Genomic DNA, 27,939 nt, shown 5'->3' on the forward strand with positions numbered 1-27,939 from the left:
GCAGGACCTGGGAAAGGCAGCTTTATTTTTGCTTAGGGGCACCGATGTGGCCATTTGGCCAAGAAAGTGACTACCAATCAGATGGACTGGGCCCCAGGCAGAGACAAGGTGGAGAGAAGGGGTATCAGGGCCTTCCCCCGCACTCTCCTGCCCCAGGCCCTTCTCACCACTGCAGGCTCCCCACCCCCACTTGCTGCAAGGCTGTGGCTCATGGCAGCCGACACAGTTGACCTCAGGCATAAAAGCCCCAGAGGAACGTGGCCACGGCCATCATGAGCAGGGCATTGAGGTTGACGACTCGGGCCCAGCTTGGGTCCTCACTGATGTCCTCCAGTCGCCTGGCTGCGGCAGCCATCTCCTCCTGGGTAGGGCGTGGGGGACTGCCTGCCCCACCCCTGCTCATTCCACAGAACCAGAGCAGGCACTGGCGGAACCGGCCTGGAGCTGGGGGCGGGGGCTCTGGGAGAAATGGCAGCCGCACAGTTAGTCTGCCCCCCAGCTCCCCCACCCCAACTCCCCGGGCAGTGCCTTACCCTCCATCTCCACCGCGTGCTCAGGGCGCCCGTTCTGTACAGGGGCTGAGGCTGGACCTTCTAGCTCCTCAGCATCCAGGTCCTCGCGCTCCTCCTTGCTGTACCGGAGACTGAAAACCAGGCGGTGGAGCTGGGGAAGGGTGGGAGCAGGGACCAAGTGGGAGTGCCGTTCCCCCACCCCGAACCTGGAGGTCCCCCATCCACACCGGCACTCCCTCACCTCCCTCTGTCCAGCCTGCACACCCGCCCAGGCTCACTCCAGGATGACCTTGCATGGCTGCCCTTTGCCCTCAGGCTAAACCCAAGCTCCTCAGCTGGGTGTTTAAAGCTCTTGGCCCTGCTCAGCCCTCTGCTTCATCACCCTGTCTACACTCACGATTGTAGTACTTTAGTCTTACAGCCCTGCTAACAGTGTTCCTTCCTGTGGGTGTTTGCTCACAGGGTTCCCTCCTGCTGCCTTTCCCCTTCTCCACCTGTGGGTTCCTGCCCATCCTTCTGGGCCCACTTCTTTTGTCCTTCCCCCAGTCAGCTCTGCCCTGGGCCACCTGCCTTGCCACAGCACAAGACCAAACCCTGTTGGGGCTTTCAGGGTAGTACTCTGTCCCTCTCCCCCACCAATCAGGCCGAGACTCTGGGGGGCTTTAACCTCCCCTACAGTCTTCTTCAAGCCACCTCCAAAGCACCTCAAATAAATGTGATTTAAATAAAAACATTGTACTTGCTTTGCAAATGAAGCTTCAGACTGGACTCTCAGCCTGCCCTCACCAAGCCTCAGTATAGAAATTCAGGTGCTACCCACTGGGAGTTCTGGGAAGCAGGCTGGCCGACTGCTGGTGGAGCGGGCCCGCAGCGGCCCACGTTTGTTGCCCGGTCCAGAGGCCCGCACTTACGTGCTTGCGCGGGATGGGCGGTGTGCACAGCGAGACCACGAGGGTGAGGAGGCCGGAGCAGACGAAGAGCACGATGGCGAAGTAGAGGTAGTGCACGCGGCAGAGGAGCGCGGGGCACGCCGAGGGGCGCACGCAGCTGCCCGAGCCAAAGGAGAACTCGGGAACCAGGCGTGCCAGACCCATCAGCAGGCCCCCGATCAGTCCCCAGAAGGCGCCCTGCGAGGCCAGAGAGCGCATCAGCCTCGGGTTTCCAAGTCCGGCCCCGAGCTCCCAATGAGCACACACACTCACCTTCTCATTGACGCGGGGCACGAAGAGCGCCAGCACGAAGACGGCCGACACCGGCGGCGCCAGGTAGCTGGAGACCGACTGGATGTAATCAAAGAGCTGCCCGCCCTGCGCCGCCTGCACTACGGGAAGCCAGGCCACCGACACGGCCACGATGAACACCACCCAGAGCCTGCGGTGGACGGCCATCAGGTGGTTTCACCCAGGACCCCGTCTCCCCCTGTCCCTACGAGTGCTCCCTGCCCGCACCCGGGGCTGATTCGTGGGGCAGGAGATGGAAAACCCAGGCCCACCGTCCTACTAGCAGCAACTCGCGGTCGCCCGCGCGGGGCCGCAGGCGCGTGTAGATGTCCATGGTGAAAAGCGTGCTGCTGCTGTTAAAGATCGAGGCCAGCGAGGACATGAGCGCGGCCAGCATGACCGCCAGCATGAGTCCGCGCAGACCTGCGGGCCGACGGAGCCGTGAGTCTGGGGCCACGAGGGGGTCCCGGGAGGGTGCGGGCTGGGCGAGGGGTGACTCCTCCCACTGGCGCCTGTGGGCAGCGGGGCAACCTGGGGGCCCGCCCTCACCGTTGGGCATGAGCTTCACGACAAGCCGCGGGTAGGCGATGTTGGAGCACCCCACCTCGGTGCCACACACGCGCTTGCACACCTCTGGCACCACGCACGCCACCTCGTCTGCGGGGAAGGGCACGACGCGGCTATGGCGGCACCGGGTCTGAACCTTCGGATCCCAGAAGTGGGGACGGGGAATCCCAGTGGAGGAGACATGGGCCCCCCGGGAGGGAGGTGGGACTGGGTGGCCCAGATCTTAGGACGGGAACGGAAATGGGAGACAGGCACCCGTATCTTTGCACAAGAAAGGGGCTGGATGGGGCACAGGACTCTCGGTAGGGGCGGGGTTGCAGACGTTACCCGGGTAAAGAATGCGGCTGATCATGCCCGGCATGACCATGAGGAACATGGGCATCAGCTTCAAGTAGCCGCACAGGATGCAGCCCGCCTTGATGTGGGTCAGGTTTTTCCCAGCCAGACAGCGCTGCACTATGACCTGCGACGAGGGGCGTTCAACTACCTGCGTCCAGTCCCGGGTACCCGCCCCTCCCGCCTTGCCTCAACTCGCCGCTCAAATCCAGACCCCGCGGCTGGCCCATCGAAGCGGGCAATTCAGCTCCAAGCGCAGACCCTGACTCGGATCCGGCTCCATCTGGTTTAGCTCTAACTGGTGGGCTTCCCGCTCCCTCGGACCACGCCTTCCACCTGGCTTCCCAGATGGGTTCAGGCTCCACCCATCTCAGCTCCGCCCACCGCGGTTCCAGTTCTGCCCCAGCCTCGCTCGCCGCGCAGGCCCTGACCCCGCACCTGGTCGCTGCACCAGTACCAGCTTGAGACAATGGTAAGCCCCAGAAGCAGCGCAGGCCACGGCAGGTCCCCCGTCACAGGGTCCCGGAGCAGATGGTAGGAGTCGGGCCGGGGTAGATAGCAGGAGCTGGAGATGTTGCCCACCGCCGGATCCTCGGACACCGTCAGGGACGTCATTGCCCCCAGGTATTTGTCGAAAAGCCCCGAATACCCGCCCACCTCGTGGAAGGCTGTGAGGGCAAAGCAGTTAGGGGACATGGTGCCTGCGACAAGGCCCTCCCTAGGACCCACATGCCGCAGACGCGCGGTGTCCCTGCTCCCAGGTGGAGAGATCTGCGAACTGTGACCTCTGCGCCCCTCCCCCATCGGCTGAGCCCGTACCGTAACCCATGAGGACGAAGGCCCCCGCGAGAATGACGAAGGTCTGCACCGTATCCGTGTACATCAGCGCTGCCAGCCCTCCTGCAATGGCCTGGGTCAGTGGAGACAGCCCAGACAGGCTGCCACTAGTACATACAGTGTCTTTGTGCGAATTGGAAAAGGGCTCCCCTTTCCTGGAGGGCAAATTTCAAAAGGATGGCCCATTCCCTGGGCTCACGCACTCTGGCATCAGGAGGCAGGGCTGCGTGAGCACAGTGGGGCTGAGTTTTAGGCTCCACTAATGCCAGGTGACCACGTGCAGGACTTCCACTACAGGCCCTCCCCTCAGCCCCAGTTTCCTCTTCTGTGTGATAGGAGGAGGTGATTCTCTAAGGTCCGATTCTCATCCCATTCGAAGGGACGGGCCCCTCAAGCCGGCCTTGGTACCAGGCCCCACCCACGCTGCTCCAGCGTCAGGCCTCGGGCACCACCCCAGAATCCTCCAACCTGCACAGGGTTTGGTGAACTTTAGAGTCTGGCCAAGTCGGCTCTCCCTTCCCAGGTGTTCAAGAGCTGTTAAATCTTCCTTTTTGCCCAGGCCCATGACGGGCTCAGATCTCTGAACTTCCAGACCAAATCCAAGGAACGTGGAGGGGGGGAGTAGTTTGCTTTCCAAAGATTTAGGTCCTTCTCCTGCTTGGATCACATGGCACTTAAGAACTTCTCCAGCCCGCTTTCCTTTGGTGACTCCCCTAAGCCCCACCCACAGATCCACGCTCCCTTCTCTAAGCCCCTGCCACCTGCCACCTGTCACAGTGTAGATCATGGTGATGCCCAGAAGTGCGATGACGGAGGCATAGATATTCCAGCCCAGAGCCTGTTGAATGAATACTGCCCCGGAGAACATATCCACCTTGGGGGGAGGAGCAAGCGCACAGGTCAGGACACAGGGGCCAGGGTGGGGACCCAGGTCCACTTCCTACCCAGATCACGACCCTATGTGGCCACACCTCAAAGGTTCCCTCGTTTTTTGATGCCCTGGTCTTCCCAGATACCTCTCACTATGGTTGTCGCCCCAGAAGCCTATTCCTTCCAGGCCCTGCCTCCATCACGGTTCTTACAGCCATTGCTCCTTGGTCCCGCCCCATCCAGGGCTTTCCAGAGACCTCCACTGGGTGATCCCACCCTACCAGGGTCCCGACCGGCTCCCCGCGCATGCGCACCGAAATCTTGGTGAAGATGTACAGAAAAAGCGAGAGCACGGACAAGTAGAGGCGGATTCGACGGCCGCCAAAGCGCTTTCGCAGGTACTGCGGCATCGTAATGACGCCCGCGGTCAGGTACACGGGCACGAAGAGCCAGCCAAGTAGCAGCACCACGAACAGCGCCTGCGGGCACAGCGCGACAGCTGAGGGTCACTCCCTGTGGGAGATCCTGCCATGAGTGCGTCCTCGCCCCTGATGGGTCTGAGGAAACTTCTTCTCTTGATGAAAAGTGCTACTCCAAGGCAAGGTTGCAGGAGGGGCCCAGAGGACACAGATGCAGATGTCCCTGGGCCCTGGTCATTAGGGACAAGGTCTAGATACTTTGTTGGGCCCTTAACTAGAGCCCTTCTTGCCCTGCCAGGACGTGACCCCTGGCCATCCCTCCCAAGATGATCCCTATCCTCCTCGTCCCCCACAACACACACACACCTGAATCCAAGCACAGAACCCTCAGGCTGACCCCCAACTTCTGCCTTCCCTCTCCTCTCCACCCACCCAAACCTTCTGTCCCTCAAGGCTCAGCTCAGAGGCCTCCTCCTCCAGGAAGCCCTGAGCTCAAAGCCCTGATTTTGCTGACCCTCCAAGGTGAGCCTCAGTCCCAGAGCTTCGTCTCCTGCCCCCTTCTGCAAGGGGCTTTCATTTAGCCTAGTGAACCTCACAGGCAACAGATTCAGAGAGCATCAGAAGAAGCACTTCACTATCCTTGAGACTGTTCATCCCACTTCAGAGAGGAGTAAAATCAAGGCCACAGAGGGCGTGGCTGGTCCAGGCTCACATAGCAATAGCGAGTCAGGAGCAGGGCCTACCCCTGCCCTGAACGTGGTATCTCCCACATGCCTCTGCCTCCAAGCTGGCTGCGTGAGCCTCCCTCGAAGCCCAACCCCACCTCACAGCTGGGAAGTCCCACCTCTGGTCTCACATCCCCACCTCTCCCACCTGGAGCCTCTCCAGGTGTGACCCTTCCAGGGGTTCCCACGGGGAGGTGGGGGTTATTGGCAAAATGGGGCGCTCACATTCCACTCAAATCCAGCCACAGCCAGGCCACTTGCCGCGCCCGTCCCTGCCAGGCCCACGAAATGGCCACTGCCGATGTTGCTGGCGAAGAGAGAGGCCCCGACCTGGGTGGCCAGAAGTTGGGGTGAGCCAGGCTGCTCCCTTAGGCCTCCACCCACTCCATAGCCCAGTCTCTCTCACCGGCCACCACGCCATGCTTCGTCCCGCCAGGAAGTAGCCGCCAACGGTGCCTCTGTTGGTTCTGCACATGGACTGGGGGACGGGAGTGGGGAGAGGCCTGGGTTTGGGGCACATCTTTGGACCTCATTAGCCTCCTCAACACATTCCTCGGCCTTGTTTCAGGCTGAAGATTAACCAGCACACGGCTCCCCTGACGGTTCATACCTGCACCCCCAGCCTCTTCCCAGGCACCCAGATCTACCCAGACCCTAACCTAGGGTCCGGTTCCCCAAGCCTGAGTGTGGCTGCATTCAGCCGCACTTTCCTGGGGACCCTGGATTTGGGTTTCTGGTCAGCCAGCCATTATGTAGAAGAGATCTCATTTAGAATGCTGTCCCGATGAAGATCCACCAACCCCTCAACTAGTCCAATCCAAAGGTGGACAGACAAGGCATGCCTGAGTGTGGGCTGGGCCACCCTGGGGCTAGCAAAAAACTTACTTGCCCCCCACCCCGGGTTTTTCCCTCAAAGATCCAGGCATCCTTCCCCTACCACACATCAGGACTGTCCGAGACTTTTCCCCCAGGCTCCAAAAGCGGGCCCCCAGCAGCATCCCCCAACTTCTCACCCACAAGCCGACACCAATGACCAGCAGGAAATAAGCCGCAATGACCAGGATGTCGGCAGGGTTGTCAATTAGGGCCCTCTGTTCCCCCAGCCCTGGTGCTGAGCCTGCCTCTGTGTGTTCCTCCATTCTGCCCAGAATCTGCCCTTCAGGGCACCAGCCCCTGGATTCCCCCCCAGGGAAGGATTAATGGTTACCCTTGGGGCAATGAGCCGACAAGTCCCCCCTCCCTGGCTTTGTTTAGCTGAATCAGTTCTCAGCGAGGCTGCAGGCTGGTCCTGCGGAGCTGGACACTTTCAAATTCAAGAGCACTCCCCTTCCTGGGCCTTAGCCCCCACCCCTTCCCCAGAGCTCCAGGCTCAAAATCACTTCTTTCACCCTTTAAAAATACTTACCCTTCAGCTTTGACCTAGGGATCCCGGCTGAGCCAGCCCCCTGATTCTGACTAACCCAGAGGGATCATTTTCAAACCCAAATCTGACAGTGTCACTCCCCTGCTTAGGAAGCCTCCATAGCTCCCCATCACACCCAGGAGGAGGCAGCAGCTTCTCAGCCTGATGCCCCGACCCCTGCCCACCCTTCCCCTTGCTCCTCCATACCAAACCCAGAGTGAAATCATATTTCCTTCCCATTCCCTTGCCCAACCCAGCCCCTGTATTCTCATACCCTCAAACTTCTGTATAAGCTGTGCCTTCTGCCTAGAATGCCTCCCTGCCTCTCAAATGGTCAGCTCCTACTTAGCCTTTCGTGCCCAGCCCATGGCATCTCTTTGGGAAAAACTTCTTGGACTTTGCTGACACAGTTCTGAGCACATTGCATGGACCTTGCCTGGGTCCAGGTCTGTCTCCCCAGTTGACCAAAGACTCCTCAAGAGCAGGAAATGATCTGATTCATCCCTGGAGTCCCATTGCTCAGCACAGGGCTGGATGCAAGAAGGGAGAGGCTGGATAAATATCCATACCTCTGCCTTTCTAGAAGAACTGACCAGACTTGGATGTCTGATTTTGGGAACTGGGTTCATGCTGGAGATGGGGAACGGAGAACAATATTTTAGGGGAATGTGATGAGTTATTTAAGGAATGCCTTCATTTTGGTCCCTTCAAAAGCAGACTCTACGATGAGAATTGGGGTGCAATGACTGTACTGGGGAGCTGATCCCAGTAAGGAGTGGGGAAGAGAGACAAAGAAAGGAGAAAAGCCAATAAAGCATGTGTTGATCGAAAGGTTACCACTGTGACAATCCCAGTGGGGACCCTCTGAGACACTGTGGAGAACTCACCTCAGAACTGACCCCCAAGGGGCCAGAAAGCTGGAGTATTCATGCACCAATCCCTGTCTCTAACTGGCTGGAGGTTACGGAACCCCACCCACCCACCCCAGGCCCTCCTCCAGAGAGCACCCTTAGAAACTCAGGGAGCAGCTGGGGAGACTGAGTGTCTGGGAAGTGTCTGCATACGACTTCTCAGGTGGGCCAGGTGGATATGGGCAGGGCACCCACAGTGTCTGCTTCAGTGGGTGATGAATTTGAAGGGCCTGGGAGAAATCCAGGGGCAAGCATCCGAGGACACGTTGGGGTTATGGGCACTTAAAATCAAATCTATGTGTCCTCGCGGGGTCCTGCAAAGCCCTTCGTGATGTGGCACCTAATTTCTCTTTGACCTCATCTCCAACTACTCTCTCCCTTGCTCACTCTAATCAACCACACTGGCCTTCTTTTCTTTCTTCCAATGTGCCAAGCTCTTTCCTACCGCCTGGCCTTTGCACTTGCTGTTTCCTCTGCCTGGGATGCTCTCCTCAGGCTCTTTGCCTGGCTGCCTCTTTCCTCAACCTTCAAAGTCTCAATGTACATATTCACAGAGGCCTTCTCTGACAATCTGGTTCAAGTACTCCCTTCCCCACCTTCACTAACTTAGTTCTCTATATTTTCCTTCTAGCCTTCGCTCCTTTCCTTCCTTCCTCATTCCTTCCTTCATTAGCAAACATTTATGGAGCACTTACCACATGCTAGACAGCATCCTAGACGCTGGACAGATAAAACAAACATGTCATCTGACAAACAAACTCCCAGGAGCTTGCCTTCATTTCAGAAATAAACAAGCAACAAACAAACACTTATTTGCAATAGTGATAAGTGAGGGACTAGGGAGGTGCTGTGGGTGGAAACAAGAGGGAAGGGCCAGCTTTACCTAGGCCATCAAGGAAGTCCCCATTACTTCATCATGCTTGTCACTGTGTGTTTGTTTTTCCTCTGTCTCCCCTACTAGACTGTGAGGCCAAGGAACATGTTCCCTATGGTCTCCCCAGCACCTGGCATGGAGCCTAGGACAGCACGTGCTCAGTAAACACCTGGTAAATGAATGGCTCAAGACTTGGTGGTGGTTACAAGCCAAGGGATGGAAAGCATTCCCCAGGAAGAATTTGTGGAAGAGGAAGAGCAGGAGGCCTAGGAAGACCCAGGGGGTGGAGCCTCAGAGAGGAAAGGATCTGGGGGTTCTGCCCGAGGCCAAGACAGAGAACCTCACCTTTGTCTCTTGCCCACTCATGTTCTCCTTGGCTGTTAGCTCCTCCTTGAGCTGGAAGGGCCTCTGATAATCCATTGTTTCCAGCCTCAAAGGTCCCTGTAGTTAGGACCCAGGAGTCCAGGCCCCCTCCCTAGGGAACTTCAGAGTCTAAGGTACCAGGCTTAGAGAGGCCTCTGGGGCTTAGTGATTCAGATGGAGCCTGAACTTCTCCATACTTAAGAACCCCTGGCCCTACCCTTCTCTGCTGGGGCTAGGCTCAGGTGTCACCTCCTCCAGGAAGCCCTCCTTGACTTCCAATCTGAGTTAGAAGCCTCCTTCTGGCTCTTACAGCCCCCAGCGCTTCCCTCAGTCACTGCCCTGACCACCCCAAGTGTCATCCTCTGCCTAGCGGAGCTGTTATGAGTCAATACCCGTATGAGGGAAGCTGTAATTCAATGCCCAGATCCAAAGGGTGGGCACAAATTGGCACTTGAATGGAGCCCCATCTCTGAGGGTCTTTTAAGGAGGGGGAAAAATCTGGAAACCACCCAAGGTGGCAAGGTGGAAGGGAGTGGGAGGGGTACAGATTAAGTGCTTATTTCGAGGATATAAGGAAACGAAGGATGGGGGGTTGGGGACGGGAAGGTTTGGTGGGTCCTGCTTGAGCTCCCGTCCCGGCTTGTCACCGTCTGTACAATCCTGCGCAGGTGGCCAGCTTTTCCTCAGGCGCATCTGACAGATGAAGGGCAGCCTGCAAGGGCTGAGTCTGAAGGTCCGGCTCCCGCCACAGAGCTGTGGCCTAGAACGCATCACGCATCACAGTATAAGGGGCGGGGCGTCGCAACGCGAGGCAGTCCCGCGCAGAGACACAGCACCTGTGTGACGTGGAATGTGTGTTTATGTAGGTAGAAAAAAGTGCACTGAGCAGTGAGGGGCGGGGAGAGGGACATCCTGGCCTGGCCTCGGATTCGTGGTTATTGCAAGGGCCCTCCTCCAGTCGGGGGGCTCCCTCAAGGCTGGGAATGAAGTGAAGGGCTCACGCGGGATCGCTTGCCAGTGTACGACCCACTTCGTGAGGCGCGTGGCCTTAGGATCTGCGGGGCTTTTTCTGAACTCGCCCATGGAGAACGTACAGTACCTTCGGGGCCTGTCCCTCCAGTGGGTGGGGCCTCACGGAGCTGGGCTGGGGGAGCCCCACGCTCTAAGAGCAAGGCCTTGGGGTCTGGAGAGCCCGGTCTTTTCGGGAAGGGCGAGGTTTCGGGGGCCGCGCTCTCCCAAAGGGGCGAGCCCGGCAGGCGGTCAGCCGAAGAGCTTGAGGAAGCAGGGCTGGCAGTAGGGCTTGCCCGCGCGCTCCTGGAAGGAGCCCTTGGTGAGCGGGCGCAGGCAGAAGGTGCAGGTGAAGTGGTCCGGATGGAAGCGGCGGCCCAGGGCCGACACGCATCGGCCGGTCACCGGGAGGCCACACGTGGCGCACAGCGACCCGCGCCGCGCGTGGAAATGGTTCTCGCACAGCGGACGGCCCTCGTGCTCAAAAAAGCTGCCTCCCGAGAAGGGCGCGAAGCATTCCTGGGGAAGGGCAACCGAGAAAGGATGGGTCAGCGCCGATCTCCAGACGAAATAACTTGCCCTACGAGCTGAATAACCCGACCCCAGTCCCAAGACCCCCCCGCAGCCCCTCGCACTGCCCTCAAAGGCGAAGCCTCGCCTACCCAGGACCCTGCTCTGAATAATCGCCCCGCCCCAGGCTCCTAGTCCCGCCCCGCGCTGGCCAGTCCCTCCCAGGCCACGCCCCCCAGCCACGCACCCTGCAGACAAAACAGTCTGGGTGCCAGAGTGCGCTGAGCGCCGAGATGTAGTTATCCAGAATGGGGCCTTGGCAGCCCTGGCAGCGCGGGGCGAAGAGCTGCAGGAAGTCTCGGCGGCAGTAGGGGCGGCCCTCCCGCTCGTGGAAACCTAGGAGCGGGAACCGAGTAGGAGGAAGGAAAAGAGTGCGCGGTGGCACCAGGAGCCCCACAAAATCTGAGGCTATGGGGCCAGGGGAGGCGGTAGGCCGAGAGGGATGGGGTCTGGGGCGGGAGCAGAGCGGGAACGGATGGGATGGGAACACACAGGTGGGACAGGTTGGGGCCAGGAGAGAGCAGGAGAAAATTCGCGGCCCCGAGGACTTCGGAGGTCGTAGTGCGCTGGCCCAAAGAGAGCAGGGCGGGATGTCAAGCGGACCCGCGGCTTTCAAGGTGGGAGTCAAGCTCTCACCCTCATCTCCGAAGGGCTCCCCGCAACTGACGCAGCAGAAATGCTCCGGGTGCCAGTGGGTGCCCAAGGCAGTAACCATCTTCTGCGGGGAATAAAAGGGAACACTCAGTGTGGCCCTCAATTTCTACTCCCCTCCCTCTTCCGCCCTGAACCTAGGTGATTGGGTTGAAGTACGAGTGTAAGGTGTGGGAGACCTAAGCAGGAACTTGGGAATCAAAGAGAGAGGGCGAAGTCTAAAGGGCCGTGGACGAGAACGAGGGACGGGGCTGGGGTGGGCGTGGGAATGGGAGAAGTGTAAGTGGATGAGGCCCATCCCACAGGCGCCTTGGGTGAGACAGAGGCGGGGCTCACGTGTCGGATGGGTTGATTGCAGAGGCCACATCGTGGGGAGAAGCGCTCGAAGTAGCACTCGGGACAGAAGGGAGCTCCATCCTTCTCGAAGAAGCTGCTGCCTCCCAGGGCTGTGGAACAGCCACCGCAAACGAAGTGCTCAGGGTGCCAAGCACGGCCGAGCGCCGTCACCACCTGCGAGTTGGGGGGTGAGGCCTGGGTCAGAGTGGCCCTCGGGCTGCCATGTGCCCAGTGAGTCAAGGTTTGCATAGCACTTTTCGAATCTTATCTCTGAGCAATCAGGATGAAGAATCTAACGTTCAAGTCACTCAGTCTGTAAGTGATGGGAGACTCAACCCGTCTTCCAGCACAGTGCCTAGGGCCCAGCATACTTTAGGAACCCACAAAAATGTTGTAGTTTCTTTTAAAATTAGAAGAAAAAATGAGCTAGGAGAAGAATGACTTCATATATAATACTAATATATTCATCTTTATACCAACACAGTCATAAAATGCAATTTTTAATATATTTTATTAATGGAAGAAGGGGCCCATGAAGGTGAAAGTGCTTAGGGCCCACGAAAGTCATAATGCCACCCTGCTTTGCTGAGATTGGAAATTCTAGGATGGTGGTAGGGTGCTTTATCTAGCAGGAGGAACTAGGTCAACCACTGGGCACCGTTGCCAGTAACATCTGCTCAGTAATAAGCCAAGGACCGGAGCTCCTGAACCAGACAGGTGGGTGGAGCCAATGAGGCTTTTGTGGAGATTAATTGAGATGGGGGTTTGTAAAGGAGCTAGCGTAGAGCCTGGCACACAGTAGGACCAGAATAAATAACAACTGGATTGGAATTCTTACTCTGCCACTTACTTGCTATGTGACTTGGAGTTTCAGTTTCCTCATCCGTAAAATATGAACAACAATAATGCCCACTGGCTCTCAGTAAAGATGGGTCTGTGGGTCTCTACTCCCTTATTCGCAGGGCTCCACTTACTTGCCCAGCAATGGGTTTATTGCAGGAGCCACAGAGGCCCTTGGCTTGGGTGGGAACGCCTCGGCGGCTGAGGTCAGACTGAAGCAGCCCCAGCATGGTGTCTAGGCTGCCTTTGCCAGCGGGCCCTGGTGGGGAGGGGGAGCCCTCATTCACAGAGCTTGGCACTGGTGGCTGGGTTGGCCCAGAGGCCGGAAGCTGCAGCAGAGAGGACAGGAGAGTTGAGTCAGCAAGGCAGCAGATGTGGGAGGGTCTAAAATGTGTTGAGAGCCACAAATCCACACTGGCCCACCCCTCACTCCCTGAGTGACTCACATGATTCTGGACACGGAAGTCAGAGAGTGAGGCCATCAGCCTATCTAGCTCCAGGGTGGCTGAGGTGGCCGAAGGCTTTGGGAGAACAGGGGATGGACTGGGAGGGCTGTGAAGAACACAACTTGTGTCAGCTTAGAGCCCCAGAGTAACGCTTCCTCCTGTAACTCAGGCATCCAGGACTGATCACCCCTCTCCCAGCCCTGCCAACTATGCCAAACTCACAGGCTGGGCCTTTTCTTGTCCTCAGATTGGTCCTCCTTCTGCTCTCCTGCAGTCTCCTTGCTAGATGGGAACTGAGACATTATTTCATCTGCAAAGAGGATAGAAGGGCACTGGACATGGGGCCATGCTCTAGCCTCCTTCCCAGTTAAGGCTTTAGCTGCTACTCTGGGAAGGCTATACCCACTTAGTGTCTGCCCTGCCCTGCCCGCCATCACATCAAGCCCTGCCCCAGTTACCCTGGTACCTGTGATGTTGAACTGAGTAGCGTTAAGTTCCTGAAGCAACCGGTCTAGCTCACAGAGACCCGTGCCCAAGACACCACAGGAAGAGGAGAATGGAGGGGCTGCAGGGGCCGCAGGCTTCGGGGACCGAGGCTTGCATACCGTGCTGGGAAACAGGGTGGGGACCGGGGTTCAGGGGTGGGGAATACAAGACTGAGTCTCAATGGGCTCCCCCATCCCCCAGTACCCAGCCCCCTCACCTGTACAGATGATCCTTGTCCCCAGAGGCTCCTGAAGATTCCCCGGACCCCATCTATAGAGAAGGACATATGTGTGGGATGATAGGCCTGTACCGTACCCACTCAGGCCTAGATTCCCTTTGCCCCTACCAAACCTGGCCCTAGTGGTTGCCGCAGTCCCCAGCATCTGATCTCACCTGTGTCAGAGGAGACGTGAGGGGCTCTGGGGGCCGCTCTTTTAGAGCCCCTGACCTTGGCATGTGAGAGGTTGTGGTCTCCAGGTCAGAGAGCAGGGCATCTGCAGGGAGAGGCCGTCAGGGTGAGAGGTTGGGAGGTCAAGGTTAAGGCAGAGACAGGGCCTTAAGAGATCAGAGAACAAGTGTTCTAAGTGGACAGTGTTTGAGGAAGATGGAAGCCAGTATTAGGAGCAGAGGTCAAGAATCAGAAGAAACACAAAGCCAGACCAAGGCAGAGATGTGGAAAGGCAGCAAGGACTATTTATGATCAGAACATCCCACATGGCTCATCCTGAGTTTCATATACAAATTCAGCTACCTGATTCTTTTATTCTCCGAATCTTCCGTAATGCAGTCAGAAGCGGCTTTTTACTGGAGCCAAATTTGGCTTCACCCCAAATTGCTCAATTGGCTGTATGCCTGACACCAGCTTTCTGATTGGATGTTCTTTCTGCCACACCCCCTACACCTAAAGAGACCCCTCCCAGCCCTGGCCCACCTCCAGACGCCACTGGGCTCCACCCTATGCACCTCATTGGTGAGTCCGCTGGGACCTGCTTTCTGATTGGCTTATTCTTCACCGTACCAGTGCACGTTACCCCAGCTGAGCAGCACCCCCTACTGCAGGGTGCTGGAACATTTTCTCTCCCACGAAGGGCACAGCCTTCCAGTCCCAGTTCTGACAGGGAGGATGAGATGCCTGGGTGCGCCTTCCTGCCCCAAGACCGACAGACAGACAGATAGATACACACACACACACACACACACACACACACACACACACACACACACGCCGCCCCCTCCCCTGCCCCCCAGGCCTGCATCCCCAGATCCGAATCCTTTGAACTCATTACCTTCCAGAATTTAGAAGTCCCTGACCCTTTACTCCGCATCTCTGAGCGCCTTGGTAGAACACTTAACCTCTCCCTGGCATCTTGGCACTCATCTATTATACTTTCTGCCCCAAGGACCTGACCCCTACCATACTTAAGGGCCCTTAACTCTTTCGTTCCCAAAACCCTAGGGCAAGCCCATTTTCTTCTCCAGAACTTGATGTCATATTCTCCCTTCCCGTCTACTTTCCCAGTCCCTGGACCCAAGGTGCCTTTAACTCCTCCCTTCCCAGAGCTCCTGAGCCCAGACGCCGACAGGCGCTGCGCCTTCCTGCCCATCCGTCCGCAGCCAGTGGTGGAGGAGTGGAGCGAGGGAAGAAGGGAGGGAGCAGCCAGTCTGGCAAAGGCAGGAAGGGAGAGGCAGGAAGGGGGACGTGGAGTCGGAAAGGAGGCGCCGGCAGAGACCAGAAGCGAGAAGACAGGAGGCAGGGATGGAGAGATGCCGGGAGTGCGAAGGGGGCGCCAGGATGGGGAAGCGGGTCCAGGCGGTGGGGAGGGACTGGGGACAAGGGGACCCGGGCCCCACTCACCCAGGTCCTCCATGACGGGGCGCGGGCAGACCGCGCGGGGCGAGCAGGGCGGGGGCCGTGTCCGGTGGGGGCGGGGGGCGGGGGGACGTCCGGGAGCTGGAGGCCCAGCCGTGACCATGTAAGGAAGCCGGGACCCGCTGGGATAGGGCTGGGGGGGGGGGGCAATGAACGGGAGAACCCGGGGTGGGGACCTGAAAGGGAGGGAGGGCCCCGGGCCCCGGCCCACTCAGGCCCAGCCTGCTTGCTTGCTGCGGAGACGGCCACACCCCAGCCTTGGCCTCAGCTGCAGGGAGCCCCCGGCGGCCAGAGCCAAAGTAAGAAAGTGGCTCTTGCAGACTAAGCTGGGGAACCTCTGCCCGGGAGACCCTTAGACACAGACTGAGGTCCCTAAGCCCACCGCCACCCCAAAACTAGCACCCTGAGTCCTAGACAGAGCTCCTCTCCCACCCAGGCTATTCCTGGGAGCCTGCTCCAGACAGAGTCTTGGGGTTGGAGGTGGGAGTGATGTTCTAAGGATCAGTCAGATCCCAGGTTCAGAGACCTTCCCTTAGAGACCGTGACAATGACATAAACAGAGATCCCAAAGGGCACGCAAACTAGATGCAAAGAAATCTCTCAGAGACAGAGACACACAATGAACCCACCCACAGACTCTAAGCCATAGTGTTGGAAACGGATATACAGACACAGGTAAACAGAAACCAAGGCCCGAGCCCCACACAGACTCAGGGGAAACACTCCCAGGCAGCCAGCCCCAGCCAGCCGTCCCCAGCACTGAGATGAGCCAGACCTGTCCCAAAAGAGCCCTTTCCCAAGATACTGCTGAACATAGCAAAGAAAGCAAGACACAGACTCCAGCCACAAAGGAACAAGAGGCCTTCCCTGGACTGAGACCCTGAGAAATCAAGTCGGAAACGAGAAACTCTAGAGATAGGTGTGGACAGACACAACAGGTGTGGCTGCAGCCACTGGACTGTGGGTCTCAACCCAGACCTGAGTCCAGATGTGAGCACTGGAATGGGGTCAGGGGGTTCCTCAACCCAGCAGTAAATCAGAACCTGGGAGCATTTTTCAAAATACTGATGCCCAAGTCACCCTCCCCTCAGTCCAATTCAGTCAGAAAGGGGCCAGGCATCAGTATTTTTATAAAGCTCTCTGCGGACTTCCCTGGCAGTCCAGTGGTTAGGACTCCATGCTTCCACTGCAGAGGGCATGGGTTGGATCCCTGGTCAGGGAACTAAGATACTGCATGCAGATCCCATATGCCACGTGTCACAAAAGAAAAAAAGCCAGAGAGAGAAATGAATAGATCCTTATATAAATATATATATAATACATTAGCGGGGAAAAAAAAAAAAAAGCTCTCTGGGTGGTTTTAAGGCACAGCCTGAGGACAGAGACCTGGACACCCCCTGAGGCACGGAGGCAGCACGGGGCAACCTCAGCTCCCCAGAAGCTAGCAGACAGGCCCAGTCCAGACACTGTCCTCAAAGTCAGGCTGCCACCTAAGTGGCCAGTGAGCTGGGAGCCAGATCATGGAGACCCTGCCTGGACGACCAAAGCAACGCAAGCCCTTTCCTCACCTGAATGCCAGCCTAGGGCTCCAGCTCCCTCTGGGCACGACTAAGGGCCTCACGGGCTTGAAGAACACAGTAGGTCTTCCCTCAGAAAAATGGCAGGACAGTTGGCCCAAGATATGAAAATGGATCCAGAGACTAAAGACACACGATGGGTGAAGGGAACTGAGGAAACCATAATGCCAAGGTCTTGGATGTACATCCCCACTCTCACATCCCCTCAGCACAACCCTCTTAGTCCTGATCAAGGTCTGTGTCCAGCTGGGTGGCTATCTGAGCAATGAAGTAGCCTCAGCAGGAAGCAGGCTTCCCCTGGGGCCTAAAACCACAGCCTCAGAAGCAGCCTGGGAACTCAACCATATCCCAGGGCTCCAGGAACCAGCGCATAATTACTTATTAAACTCCTGGGCTTCCCTGGTGGCGCAGTGGTTAAGAATCTGCCTGCCAATGCAGGGGACACGGGTTTGAGCCCTGGTCCGGGAAGATTCCACATGCCGCGGAGCAACTAGACCCGTGCGCCACAACTACCGAGCCTGTACTCTAGATCCCGCGAGCCACAACTACTGAGCCCACGTGCCACAACTACTGGAGCCTGCGCGCCTAGAGCCCGCACTCCGCAACAAGAGAAGCCACCGCAATGAGAGGCCCATGCACCACAATGAAGAGGAGCCCCCGCTCGCCGCAACTAGAGAAAGCCCGCGCGCAGCAACGAAGACCCAATGCAGCCAAAAATAAGTAAATAAAAAATTTAGAAAACAACTCCTATACGCCAAGGGTGGCCTGTACTGAGACACAGAAACCGGGACAGGACCCTACTTGATGGGTGGAGGGGTTGGGGTACCACCACAGGAAGGTAAGCAGAGACACCACACAACAGGGGTAGCCAGCTCCAAAGTGTTTAATTCCAACTCCAGAAAGCTGAGCCAGGCCAAGTGCCTGGGGCCGTGGGCGGTCCTCCATCTTGTGGGCCCCATGCCTCGCCTTGGCTTCTCACTCTTGAGCCTTCAGATCATCAGCCCGGGGTCTCGGTCCACCCTGTCATCGGTCCTTGACGGGGACCCCTTCTGCTCGGCCTCCTCCTGTGCCGCTCTGAGGGAGAACTCCTCACAGACAACTCATCCTCGGGTCTCCTCCCAGGGGACATCAACCGTCGAGGCTGGGACCCTCGCCCCCCAATTCTACCCCCATCATCACAGCCAGGAAGGCCTCAGTTAGGGGCCCCGCCTCGTCGCCTGCTGCCTCCACAAGCCCCACCAGGGCCAGGGCCCGCTTCCGTGGGCACTGCCCCGGCCCCAGGATCCAGCGAGCACAGTGGGCAGCCAGCCGGGGCCGGCCCAGGCGGAAGACCTCACCCACTGACTCTGGGCCGCCCTGGGGTCCCAGGTGAATGCGGCCCACGGCTTCTTCCAGCTCCTCCTCCAGCCCGGGCAGCAGGAAACGGCCAGCAGCTTCCAGGGCTTCCTCAGCCTCTGAGCCCAGCAGGCGCTGGCCCGGCGGAGGGACGGGCCCCAGGGCAGCTCTGCAGCCCCGGCAGCCGTGCAAGTAATGCAGGACAGGCCAGGCTGCGCTGGGTGACAGGCCCCGCAGTGGCACTAGGTCCATGTGGGCTTCGGCAAAGCTGCCAGCTAGCAGGGCCCGAAAAAAGGGGGAGGCGGCTGCTGAGGCCGCTCGCTGGGCAGGGAGCTGGAGGCCTGAGTCCAGCAGGAAGTGGAGGTCAGGGGCCGCCGTGGGGGCGGGGCCCATCAGAGGCTCATAGAGGCAAGGGGAGGGCGGGTCCAGGTCCAAGGGGATTGCAGGTAGGAGGGCCGGGCTCACAGTGGGAGACACCAGGCCTTGGAGGCAGGAAAGGGAGTCAGCGGCAAAGAAGAGGAAGAGCGGGTGTGGAGCTGGCCGAGTGAGCGCTAAGAGGAGGAGACGGAGGCCGCCCTGGTCCAGAAGCAGCCGGCGCCACAGAGAGGGCTTCCTTCGGGGAGAAAAGAGAACCTTTCAGAAGGTGGGAAAGGGCGGGGCTGGGGAACAGCAACCTTGCTCCTCCCACCCCTGCGAGGCACCCACGCCTCCCTCACCGACAGATGAAGGGCAGGGTGAGTGCGCAGGCCACGCGGTCCTCAGGGCTCCCAGAGAGCAGCAGGTGAGTGAGGGCACCCACTCCAAAGGGCGATTCGGCCTGCACGGTCAGGTTCTGCAGCAGCATCTCACCTGCCGGTGTGGGCAGAGCAGGTCAGGTTGGGAGCTGGTATCCAAGATGGCGGTGGGATGGGCAAGACAGGCCTCTGGGTCCCCGGAAGGAAAGGGGGCGAACAACCCCGGGGCAAGGAAGAGGGGGATGACTGAAGGCCCTGGAGGGATGGGGTCTGGACACTAGGAACTGGAGGTCAAGGGCAAGAACGGGGAGTGAGATGGTCAGGGAGTGAGTCTGGGCCCTCAAGGACTGAAACAGGGCACAGAAGCCCCGGCAGTCCCTGGCGGGGCTGGAAGGGGTGGTGGGGCCTGGGAGGACATGGTGCCCGAGCCTGGGTTCACCATCAGTGGGCCCAGTGGTAGTCAAGGACAGTGCAGGAGTCAAGACAATGCGGAACCAAGAAGACACTGGGTAAGGAGATGAAGACAGGCACAATTCTAAGCTGTTCGGGCCAAGCTCAGTGCTGGGGTCTCTGGGCCCCAAGGCTCGGGCAGAGGCTGAAAAACTCTGCGTGCAGGGACAGTGGAGCAGAAGGGAGTCCCTCCCCGCCACCACCTAGTGGCTGAGGTTGTCCAAACGGTGGGCGGTGGGCGGAGGAGGGCAGTGAGACAGCGGGTGAGCTGCAGGGCGCACGGAAGGCATGCAGGGGCGCGTGGCCTCACACGTGGGCAGGGAGGCGCGCGGGTACCCACCCAGCTCCCGGTGCTGGTGCTGGCTGCGACGAGCGGGCCGGGCGCGCAGCGCGGGCCAGTCGTCGGGGGCGACGCCGAGCACGAGCCAGGCGCGCAGCAGCGCCGCCCCGTAGCTGCGCACGAAGGCCTCGAGGCAGGCGGGGTTGCAGGTGAGCCGTGCCAAGATGCGCAGCGCGCGGGGGCTCGGCGAGCCCGGCGCGCCCGTCACGTAGGCCAGCAGGCCGCACAGGGCCTGGCCGGTCACCAGCGCCCCGCTGGGGTCGGGAGCCTGGGAGAAGCGCGACAGCAGCAGCAGCGCTGGCCCCTCGCGGCCCCAGGGCTCCTCGGGGGCAGTGGTGGCGGGGCTGCGGCCGGGCGGGCGCAGGGCGCGGGGCGTCCGCAGCGAGGTCGGGCCCAGGGAGGGGCTGGCCCGACTGGCCGGCTCTGGCGGCGGCGGACAGCGCTCCGGGGACCAGTCGGGAGAGATGTCGCCCGGGCCCGCAGCATAGCCCTCGGAGATCAGCCAGGACCTGCCGAGGGAGAAAGAGGGAATGGAACCCAGAGCCGAGGGGAGGGGGCAGGGCCAAAAGATCGGTTGTGCAAAAAGAGGTGACAGAGGCCAGGAGAGAGGGTGGGCCCGAGCGGGGGACAGGGAAAAAGGGAGGTAGGGGCAAACCCCAGCTCATTCAGCAATCACTGATGCCTGCTGTGTGCTAAGCCCCGTTTCAGGTGCTGGGGAGAAGCAGCGAGCAAAAGGTCCTGCCTCCTAGACTCTCTATTCTAGTGAGGAGAAACAGATAACAAAATAAGAAACCACGAGGCATGCTAGTGTGCAGTGAGTGTGGTGTGAAGTGATGCATACGGAGCAAAGTAAAAGGGAACAGAGAAGAGCCCAGGGAGGGGAGAGCTGACATCTTTAAATTGGGTGCTGATGAGGGTGAGATCTAATCAAGGCATCTTGGAGGAAGAGTGCCCTAGCCACAGGGAACAATAACCAAAGAGGCCCTGATATGGTACTTATCTGCCAGGTCCAAAAACTAGGTAGAAGGCCCGTGTGTAAGAGTATAGTGGGCACCAGGAAAGCAGTGGGAAATGAGGTCAGGAGTTCACAGAGGCTGACGTTTACTGAGCGCTGCTTAGTGCCAGGTAAGGTGTAAAGTGCCCTCATTTGATCTTTACAACTCTATGGGGTAGGTATGTATTAGCCTTCGTTCTACTAACAAGGAATCCAATGCTCAGAGAAGTTAATTAACTTTCCTGAGATGACTCAGCTTATAGGTGGTGGTACCAGAATAAGAACTTAGATGCCAGAACGTATCATCAGAACCAGTGCACATACTACCTTCCAGGGAACCTGTCTGGGCCCCAAAGTTCGGAGGTGCTGGGGTGGAGCCAAGGTCAAACGTGGCCCCAAGGGAAAAGAGGTGTATTTAATGCGGACTGGAAAGTGGTCATGTTCAGGGAGAACAAGGAATTAGGAATCAGAGTCAATAAAAGTCTTACCGAGACAGAACGGGCGGAGAGTGAGGGTAGTGAAGAGACTCTACCTCACAGCATCAGGTGGGAACTCACCTGAGGCTTTGGAAGCTTCCGGCCTCTGCCCGCTCAGGAGTCCTCTCCTCAGGGAAGTCCCAGGAAGCAGCTTCTCTTCCCTCTTCTTCCTCATCACCAGCCTCCCCACACAGTTGCCCAGCCAGGAGAGGTACAAGTCCCAGAGCCTGCAGCCGGCCCAGGGCCCCAGTATCATAGAGGAAGCCCACGAGGGCTGCCACAACACGAGGGTGCCAGGCGCTGGCGCGAGGATCCCGCAGCAGGCCCATCAGCAGCTCCAAACCACCAGCATCCCGCAGTCGGGCCCGGTTGATAGCCTCCCGGCACAGCAGACACACGGCCCGCACCAGGGGCTGCTGGGAGGCTGGGCTAGCCCCGCTGGGGTCCCGGCGCCGCCGGAGTTCACCTAGTAGCACCTCCACAGCACCAGCGTTGCCCAGCGCAGGCCTTACCAGGCCCTGGGCGCACAGATTGGCAAGGATCAGGATGGCTGCCTCACGCACTGCTCTTTTGGGGTGGGAGGCCAGGCTGACCAGTGGGCCTAGTCCTCCACCCAGACTTAGCTGCTCAGCACAGGCCCGGGAGCAGCCTCGACTCAGCTCCAGGAGGGCACGGACTAAGGCCAAGGTCAGCGCAGGGTCTGGGGCAGCGGCCAGAAGCTCGGCCAGCGGGCGCACCACTCCCTGCTTTGCCAGGGCCAGGCGGTGCTGGGGTGAGTCCGCCAGGTTGCGGAGGGCACGAACCACACTCTGGCGGCACTGTGAGTCCTGGCAGGCCGTCAGGCCCTCAACAAGCAGGGGAACAGCACCTGCAGAGGGAAGAAGACAGGAGGTGAGTGAGGACAGACACCCAAGCCCTTCTCCCACCCCCAAGCCCTGGGTGGCTCCACCCTCAGAGCCTGCTCACCAGCAGAGTGGATGTCCCCACAGCTCTCAGGTTCCATGGCTAAGTTCCCCAGAGCACGGGCCGTTCGGTTCTGGATGCTGTCTGTCTTCACACACTGAAGAATAGTCACTGCAAGAGGGTTTGGCCTCTTGAGGTTTCTACCCCTTCTTGTCTCTCTCATTAATCACCTCAAGAACGTGGCCTGAGAGAGTCAGGGAAGGCCTCCAGAAAAGGCCTAACACTTGTGGGGTCTGGAAGGTTAGACAGGTAGGTATTTGCTAGAAGGATGGTGGATGGGAGTGTTACAGGGCATTTCAGGTTTCGAAGTAACCTTTGCAAAGGCCCAGAGGTGAGATCGAGTGTTTATGCTATGACTTCATGAAGGGCCTTGATCAGGCCAAGGGCTCAGGTCTTGAATGTGAGGGGACTGGGAGCCACACAGCGTTTTAAGAATGGAAGTGACATGATAAAATCTGGCAGCCATGGGGAGAATGGATTACAGGGGGAAAGAATAAGGCAGGGGGAGCAACATGGAGGCTGTTGCAATAGTGAGAAGATGGCTTGACCCAAGTCAGCTACCAGCACAGCCCAGCACAGTCTCTGGGCACGTGATGGAAGAAGGCAAAGAAGTGGATGGATTCAGGAGATATTTAAAATACAAAACAGTGAATGAATGATGGGGGTTATACACTAACAACAAAACTTATATTTATTGAGGACTTATTAATGTGCCAGGCCTCTTGTCAATGAAAATTTAAAATACATTAATGTTTTATTTTATCAAAAAAATTAAGATTTCATCAAAATAGGCATAATTTCATAGCTGGCAATGAAGTGTAAACTGTGTTCACAACATTGCCACTAGGAGGCGCCAATTTCGCTGGTAAACAGAAAAGCTTGCTATCTTTTGTTAGGATTTGTTCTTTTAAAAAAAAATTGAAGTGTAGTTAATGTACAGTATTAAATAAGTTTCAGGTGTACAATACAGTGATTCGCAAATTTTAAAGGTTACACTCCATTTATAGTTATTATAAAATATTGGCTTAGAATTTGTTCTTTATTTTTCTGGCTGTGCCACAAGGCTTGCGGAATCTTAGTTCCCCGACCAGGGATCAGAACCCAGGCCCCAGGAGTGAAAGTGCCGAGTCCTAACCACTGGACGCCAGGGAATTCCCAGGATTTGCTCTCACTGTGCTAGTTTTTAATAACTAGAAGTACCCAGTCCAGACTTAGATATCTGTGTTCTATCTTTGTATTTCATTTTCTCCCTATTCCAGTGTTTTGAGGTAGCTATTACTCCATTTTACAATCCTAGCCTCGGATGGGTCTAGGTGACTGCAGAGCCCACATTTTCAACCACTACACTTTCTGACCCCCAGCTCATCAAATGGGATTTCAGAGCCCTGCACAAGGCTGGACACAGTAGGCACTGAGTGCCTGCTGTGAACATAAATGGAGAGTAAGAATCATTTGAAAGAGTCATCAAATAACCCTTTGGCCTCCACCAGCCCAGATGCGAGAGAGGTGCTCTACAACCAATACTCAGGTAATTGGCATCTGATCTAAGAGGGCTAGGGTATAATTTATAGAGAGAGCAGTGACGTCACGGGTCATGACATCATGAGAGCTGCGGGCGCTGCGCCGTCAGAAAGCACGATCTTCCAGGCTACAACACAAAGAACTCAAGACTCCACCCAGGCCCAGACACAGACAGAGGTGTGGGTAGAATCCTTCTAGGAAATGGGGGCGGAGCACTTACCCAAAGGGATAATGCCTCCGAGTCTGCGCACTTCAGCCCGGCACTCCCCTTCCGTACAGCAGTTGGCTAAGATGCTGAGCGCCAAGTCCAGCGTCTTGCGCAGGAGCGCTGGTGGCGAGGGCGTCGATGACGACACAGCAGAGGGGGCGGGGCCCAGAGAAGGGGCGGGGCCAGAAGTCGCTGACTCGACAGACGAGGGGGCGGAGCCTGGGCCAGCCTGGGAAGGGGCGGGACCCGCTGCAGCCGCTCGCCGTAGCACCGCGAGAAGGGGGCGGAGCCCGCCGCGTGCCCGGAAGCGTTCGATTCCCCCAGCTGCCTTGACGTGGCGCGTACGGAGGGCTAAGAGCGCACGGCCCAAGGGTGTCTCGTTGGTAGCTGTGTCCTTTCCCCCACCTAGACCCTCCCCGGCCGCCTCCGTGAGCTGCGCGAGGCAGAATGAGAGCGAGTCCGCGGGGCTTAGCTTCGCAGCCGCCATCTTGGCTCAGGCCTAAGGCTCCGCCCTTCTCCTCGCAGCTCATCCTAGGGAGCGGAACTGGAAGAGCAGGACGTGGCCATGCACCTCCTCTCTGACGCTTTTTAAATAGCGCCGCCGCAGTTGTCATGCGAGTCGGAAGTTGTAGTTCTCGATCACGGTGCTCTGGCTTGCACAGTTGCAGAAGGCATGTTGAGAGTAGTGGTTAGCTAATCGTAGTGCGAGCCCCAGAGGCGCGTGCGGCGCATGCTGGGATATGTAGTCCGCGCCGAGCTTAAGACGCCTAGCTTAGGATGGATGGGAAACTCTCTCAAGGGACTCGGGTGGGCCGGTGCCTCTGGAGAACCCAGACATCCGATCATGGAGTTTCAGTACAGTGCTGCTCCAGGTGACTTGTCTACTCTGCCCCCAGCGTGTCCTTGGCAGCAACAGCCTTTTCCTTCAGGCTCGCTTCGCCGCCCCTCATTGGTGGCCGGGGCACTGAAGTCCGCGCTGACGGACTGAGAACCCCGAGCCAAGCGGAAAGTATCAAGTTCCTGACAGCGGCTGCAGATGGGAGCACTTGCTCCGCCAGGTGAATGAGAGGGTTAAACTTACCGAGACCGTTCGCTGCCACTTCCTAGAACTGCACGGGCTGGTGGATATTTCCGTTTCCGGTGCTGAATCACTGGGTCCAGAGTGTCTCCAGCTGTGGTTGTGCTTGTGAGCCCAGTGGTTGGTATCTAGGAAACGGTACGTTCTTACCGCTGTGGAGTCGGTGGCTCCAGAAACGGCAAGGGAGGACTCCGACGGGGCCGAGTAGCGGGGGAACCGGTCGTCAGGATCCCAGGGAGTCCCGAGGTCCGCCTTCGATTGCGGAGTTGTTCCACCCAAGCGGCCCTTCCTGGTGTGGCCGGGGCAGCCGGCCGCCCGGGAAATGATGATGGGCCTGCAGTACCTACGTAGGTCAGTCTCTGGCCCTGGGGAGGAAGAAGCCCCTGCCAAGACCAACTATCCTGCAGTCCCCAGAGCTTTCGAGTGCCAGGAGTGTGGACTGTCCTCAGCCTACCTCCCTAACCTCATTCACCACCAAAGCAGCCATGGGGGCGACAAGCCCTACTGCTGCCCGGAGTGTAGCAAAAGTTTCCGACGTGGCTCAGATCTGGTTAAGCACCATCGGGTACACACTGGAGAGAAACCGTACCTCTGTCCTGAGTGTGGCCGTTGCTTCAGCCTGAGCTCCAACCTCATCCAACACCGTCGCTCCCACTCAGGCCTCCGGCCCCACAAATGTCTGGAGTGCGGGGAGGCTTTTGGCCGCAGCTCGGACCTGGTTAAACACCAGCGGGTGCACACGGGTGAGAAGCCTTACACCTGCGCTGAGTGTGGTAAGACTTTCAGCGTTAGCTCCAACCTGATCCAGCACCATCGCACGCACACGGGCGAGAAGCCCTACCGCTGCGGGGACTGCGGCAAGCGCTTCAGCCTGAGCTCCAACCTGGCGCAGCATCAGCGCTCACACACGGGCCAGAAGCCCTACCGCTGTGCCTGGTGTGGTGACAGCTTTGGGCGCAGCTCTTCTCTGCTCAAGCACCAGCGATCGCACACTGGGGAGAAGCCCTACAGTTGCTGTGAGCGTGGCAAGAACTTCACCAACATCTCGGACTGCATACGGCACCAGCGCACCCACAGTGGAGAGCGGCCCTTCAAGTGTCCTAAGTGTGGTCGTGGTTTCAGTGAGCGCACCCAGTTCACCAAGCACCAGCGTGTTCACATGGGTGAACGACCCTATGCCTGCCCAGAATGTGACAAATCCTTCTCCCAGAGCGCCAAGCTCCTTAAACACCAACGCTCGCACACAGGCGAGAAGCCCTATAAGTGCCCCAGCTGCAGCAAGAGTTTTGGAGACAGTTCACATCTGCTGCTGCACCAACACCCTCACACGGGCCAGAAGCCTTATGCTTGCGGCGAGTGTGGCAAGAGCTTCCGCCGGAGCGCCCACCTGCTCATCCACCAGGTGGCGCACAGCGGTGAGAAGCCCTACGTCTGCCTGCAGTGTGGCAAGGCCTTCGCCCGCAGCTCCAACCTGGGCCAGCACCAGCGGACGCTCCAGGGGCACAGCCCCTGCCAGTATCCCTTGCTTAAGTTGCAGCCCAGACTTCAGCTCTGACTTTAGTCCAGTCCTCAAGGAGCCTGAGGGGCCCAGCATTTCTCAGTAAACCTCACTTCTGCTCCTCTAGGGCTGCTGATTAGCGGGCTGAATCAGGGAACCCCAGGCTGGAGGAATCGGAACAGAAAAGTGGGCTTAGGCCTGTTCTCTGAGGCCCTGGAGATGGAATTCCAGCTGGAGGGAGAGTTTGGGGATGGCAAGAGCTGGCCCAGCTGCTTTAAGATGCAGAACACCTTTGGCGGCCTAGGTGTGTCCCTTCACAGGCCTAGGGAGTGATGGGGCTAATCACACCAAGAGCAACAGTTACGTCAGCCCAGAGCAATGGGACTCAATGCCAGGCAAGCCCCTGTGAGGAACGCAGTAGGGGAAGAGGGGGTCGGGGAGGTCCTCACCTCCAGAGGGGACCATAAGGCAGGCTGTGTTCTAGCACAAGTATCAGAGTTTGAATTTGGGACCATTAGGTGAGCTCTGGGGTGTGTGACCCCTTTGAAAGAGAGCTGTCTTTACAGGGTGAAGCTGGTGGGGCCCAGGGCCAAAGCAAAGGACCGGGAGGCCTGTCTGTTGAGTTCGGGGGGTGCCCGGTGACATTTCTAGGCAAGGGCAGAAGGCCCGAGGTTGGTCGTCTGCCCCTACCTCTTCTTTAGCCTTTTCCCTTGCAGGCTCCCCAGGCTTTTTCTCTGATCCCTCAACAGAGGAGAAAATGTGAAGATTCACTTGTGCCCGGACACCGGGGACTAGACATGGTCATTTTGCCAGGGCACTGGGGCGGGCTGCCTCCGTAAACAAATGTGTTTCTATTGGTAAAACTTAGAGTATATGGGAGCCAGAGGGAGGCTTCCCGAAGCACTGCACAATGTGTGCCCAGAGCAGAGTCTAAGCTGTGAGGCCCTGCTCTCCCCCCCGTAGCTGGCTGTGTTCCTGGGAGAGGCACAGAATGTAGCCCTTATGAGGTTGGGGGAGGCCTAATGCCCACCCCATGGGACCATGAGCCTCATGCATCTGGTGCCCTGTCCCCAAATCTTGTCTCTCACCAGGTTTGGTGCATCTAGAACCGTATCCACGGGGAAGAGGGGCCGAAGGGGAGGGATGTGAGGTAACTCCTCTCTCAGCTTCTAGCACAGAGTGTCCAGGCTTCTCTTTTTGTGACTGCGTGACCTTGGACAGGTCTGCCTCTTCTAAGCTTCAGTCTCTTCATCTGTAAAACAGGGATGATGAAAGGACTCAGCAAGGAAAGGACTCAGCAGTCCTCAGTTCCCTGCTCTTCCTCAAGTCTGTCACCCTGTCACCGGTGGTGTCGGCCCACAGACATCACGCCAGCGCGCTTCCTAGCTTCTCCCAAAGGTTACAGAAATGAGTGAGACAGCCCCAGTCCTGGAGTAGTTTGGTGTCGTGAAGGAGATGGACTCAGGCTCGATGCTGGCACTGGAGAAAGGGCATCACCTGGAGTAAGTCTAAGAGGCTTCAT

The 27,939-nt window shown here is 58.2% G+C and overlaps 4 protein-coding genes across 4 annotated transcripts; 1 reads left to right on the plus strand and 3 right to left on the minus strand.

Annotated features, from left to right (window-relative positions):
• Window positions 1-7: 7 nt before the first annotated feature.
• On the minus strand, window positions 8-6,633 carry SLC5A2 (solute carrier family 5 member 2). Its single transcript, XM_065892428.1, has 14 exons — window positions 6,500-6,633; window positions 5,893-5,964; window positions 5,712-5,816; window positions 4,657-4,821; window positions 4,241-4,346; window positions 3,455-3,535; window positions 3,074-3,303; window positions 2,627-2,762; window positions 2,282-2,389; window positions 2,005-2,155; window positions 1,715-1,883; window positions 1,424-1,639; window positions 534-663; window positions 8-459 (listed from the first exon to the last, which is right to left on the minus strand). Exons 1-14 carry the CDS (start codon window positions 6,623-6,625, stop codon window positions 233-235), a joined length of 2,022 nt encoding a protein of 673 aa, XP_065748500.1. The 5' UTR covers window positions 6,626-6,633; the 3' UTR covers window positions 8-232.
• Window positions 6,634-9,870: 3,237 nt separating this feature from the next.
• TGFB1I1 (transforming growth factor beta 1 induced transcript 1) lies at window positions 9,871-15,241 on the minus strand. Its single transcript, XM_065892060.1, has 11 exons — window positions 15,229-15,241; window positions 13,767-13,867; window positions 13,591-13,643; window positions 13,354-13,496; window positions 13,110-13,197; window positions 12,888-12,993; window positions 12,576-12,770; window positions 11,602-11,775; window positions 11,251-11,332; window positions 10,802-10,950; window positions 9,871-10,563 (listed from the first exon to the last, which is right to left on the minus strand). The coding sequence occupies exons 1-11, from the start codon at window positions 15,239-15,241 to the stop codon at window positions 10,297-10,299; spliced, it is 1,371 nt and encodes a 456-aa protein (XP_065748132.1). The 3' UTR covers window positions 9,871-10,296.
• Window positions 15,242-17,948: 2,707 nt separating this feature from the next.
• Window positions 17,949-25,691, minus strand: ARMC5 (armadillo repeat containing 5). The gene is made up of 8 exons (XM_065893172.1): window positions 25,593-25,691; window positions 24,923-25,047; window positions 23,854-24,385; window positions 22,116-22,223; window positions 21,231-22,017; window positions 19,680-20,188; window positions 18,872-19,004; window positions 17,949-18,768 (listed from the first exon to the last, which is right to left on the minus strand). The coding sequence occupies exons 3-8, from the start codon at window positions 24,326-24,328 to the stop codon at window positions 17,949-17,951; spliced, it is 2,832 nt and encodes a 943-aa protein (XP_065749244.1). The 5' UTR covers window positions 24,329-24,385; window positions 24,923-25,047; window positions 25,593-25,691.
• LOC136135270 (zinc finger protein 436-like) lies at window positions 24,686-26,474 on the plus strand. Its single transcript, XM_065893173.1, is given in 2 exon segments — window positions 24,686-24,696; window positions 25,052-26,474. Coding segments are annotated over 2 exon segments (1,434 nt in total).
• The last annotated feature ends 1,465 nt before the right edge of the window (window positions 26,475-27,939 follow it).

The sequence above is a fragment of the Phocoena phocoena genome, chromosome 15 (genome assembly GCF_963924675.1).
Source record: "Phocoena phocoena chromosome 15, mPhoPho1.1, whole genome shotgun sequence".
NCBI classification, from domain to species: domain Eukaryota; kingdom Metazoa; phylum Chordata; class Mammalia; order Artiodactyla; family Phocoenidae; genus Phocoena; species Phocoena phocoena.

Excerpts from the sequence above, each read along its gene's own strand:
- SLC5A2 (XM_065892428.1), bottom strand. The coding sequence starts at position 6,625 with ATGGAGGAACACACAGAGGCAGGCTCAGCACCAGGGCTGGGGGAACAG. Across the intron at positions 5,965-6,499 it reads TCATTGGTGTCGGCTTGTGG|TCCATGTGCAGAACCAACAG; the intron begins GTGAGAAGTTGG and ends CCCGTCCCCCAG. Across the intron at positions 2,763-3,073 it reads GGTACTGGTGCAGCGACCAG|GTCATAGTGCAGCGCTGTCT; the intron begins GTGCGGGGTCAG and ends CCCTCGTCGCAG.
- ARMC5 (XM_065893172.1), bottom strand. The coding sequence starts at position 24,328 with ATGGCGGCTGCGAAGCTAAGCCCCGCGGACTCGCTCTCATTCTGCCTC. Across the intron at positions 22,224-23,853 it reads CGGAGGCATTATCCCTTTGG|TGACTATTCTTCAGTGTGTG; the intron begins GTAAGTGCTCCG and ends ACCCTCTTGCAG. Across the intron at positions 22,018-22,115 it reads TGGGGACATCCACTCTGCTG|GTGCTGTTCCCCTGCTTGTT; the intron begins GTGAGCAGGCTC and ends TTCCCTCTGCAG.
- TGFB1I1 (XM_065892060.1), bottom strand. Across the intron at positions 13,497-13,590 it reads GACAAGGATCATCTGTACAG|CACGGTATGCAAGCCTCGGT; the intron begins GTGAGGGGGCTG and ends CCTGTTTCCCAG. Across the intron at positions 12,994-13,109 it reads GACAAGAAAAGGCCCAGCCT|CCCTCCCAGTCCATCCCCTG; the intron begins GTGAGTTTGGCA and ends TGTTCTTCACAG.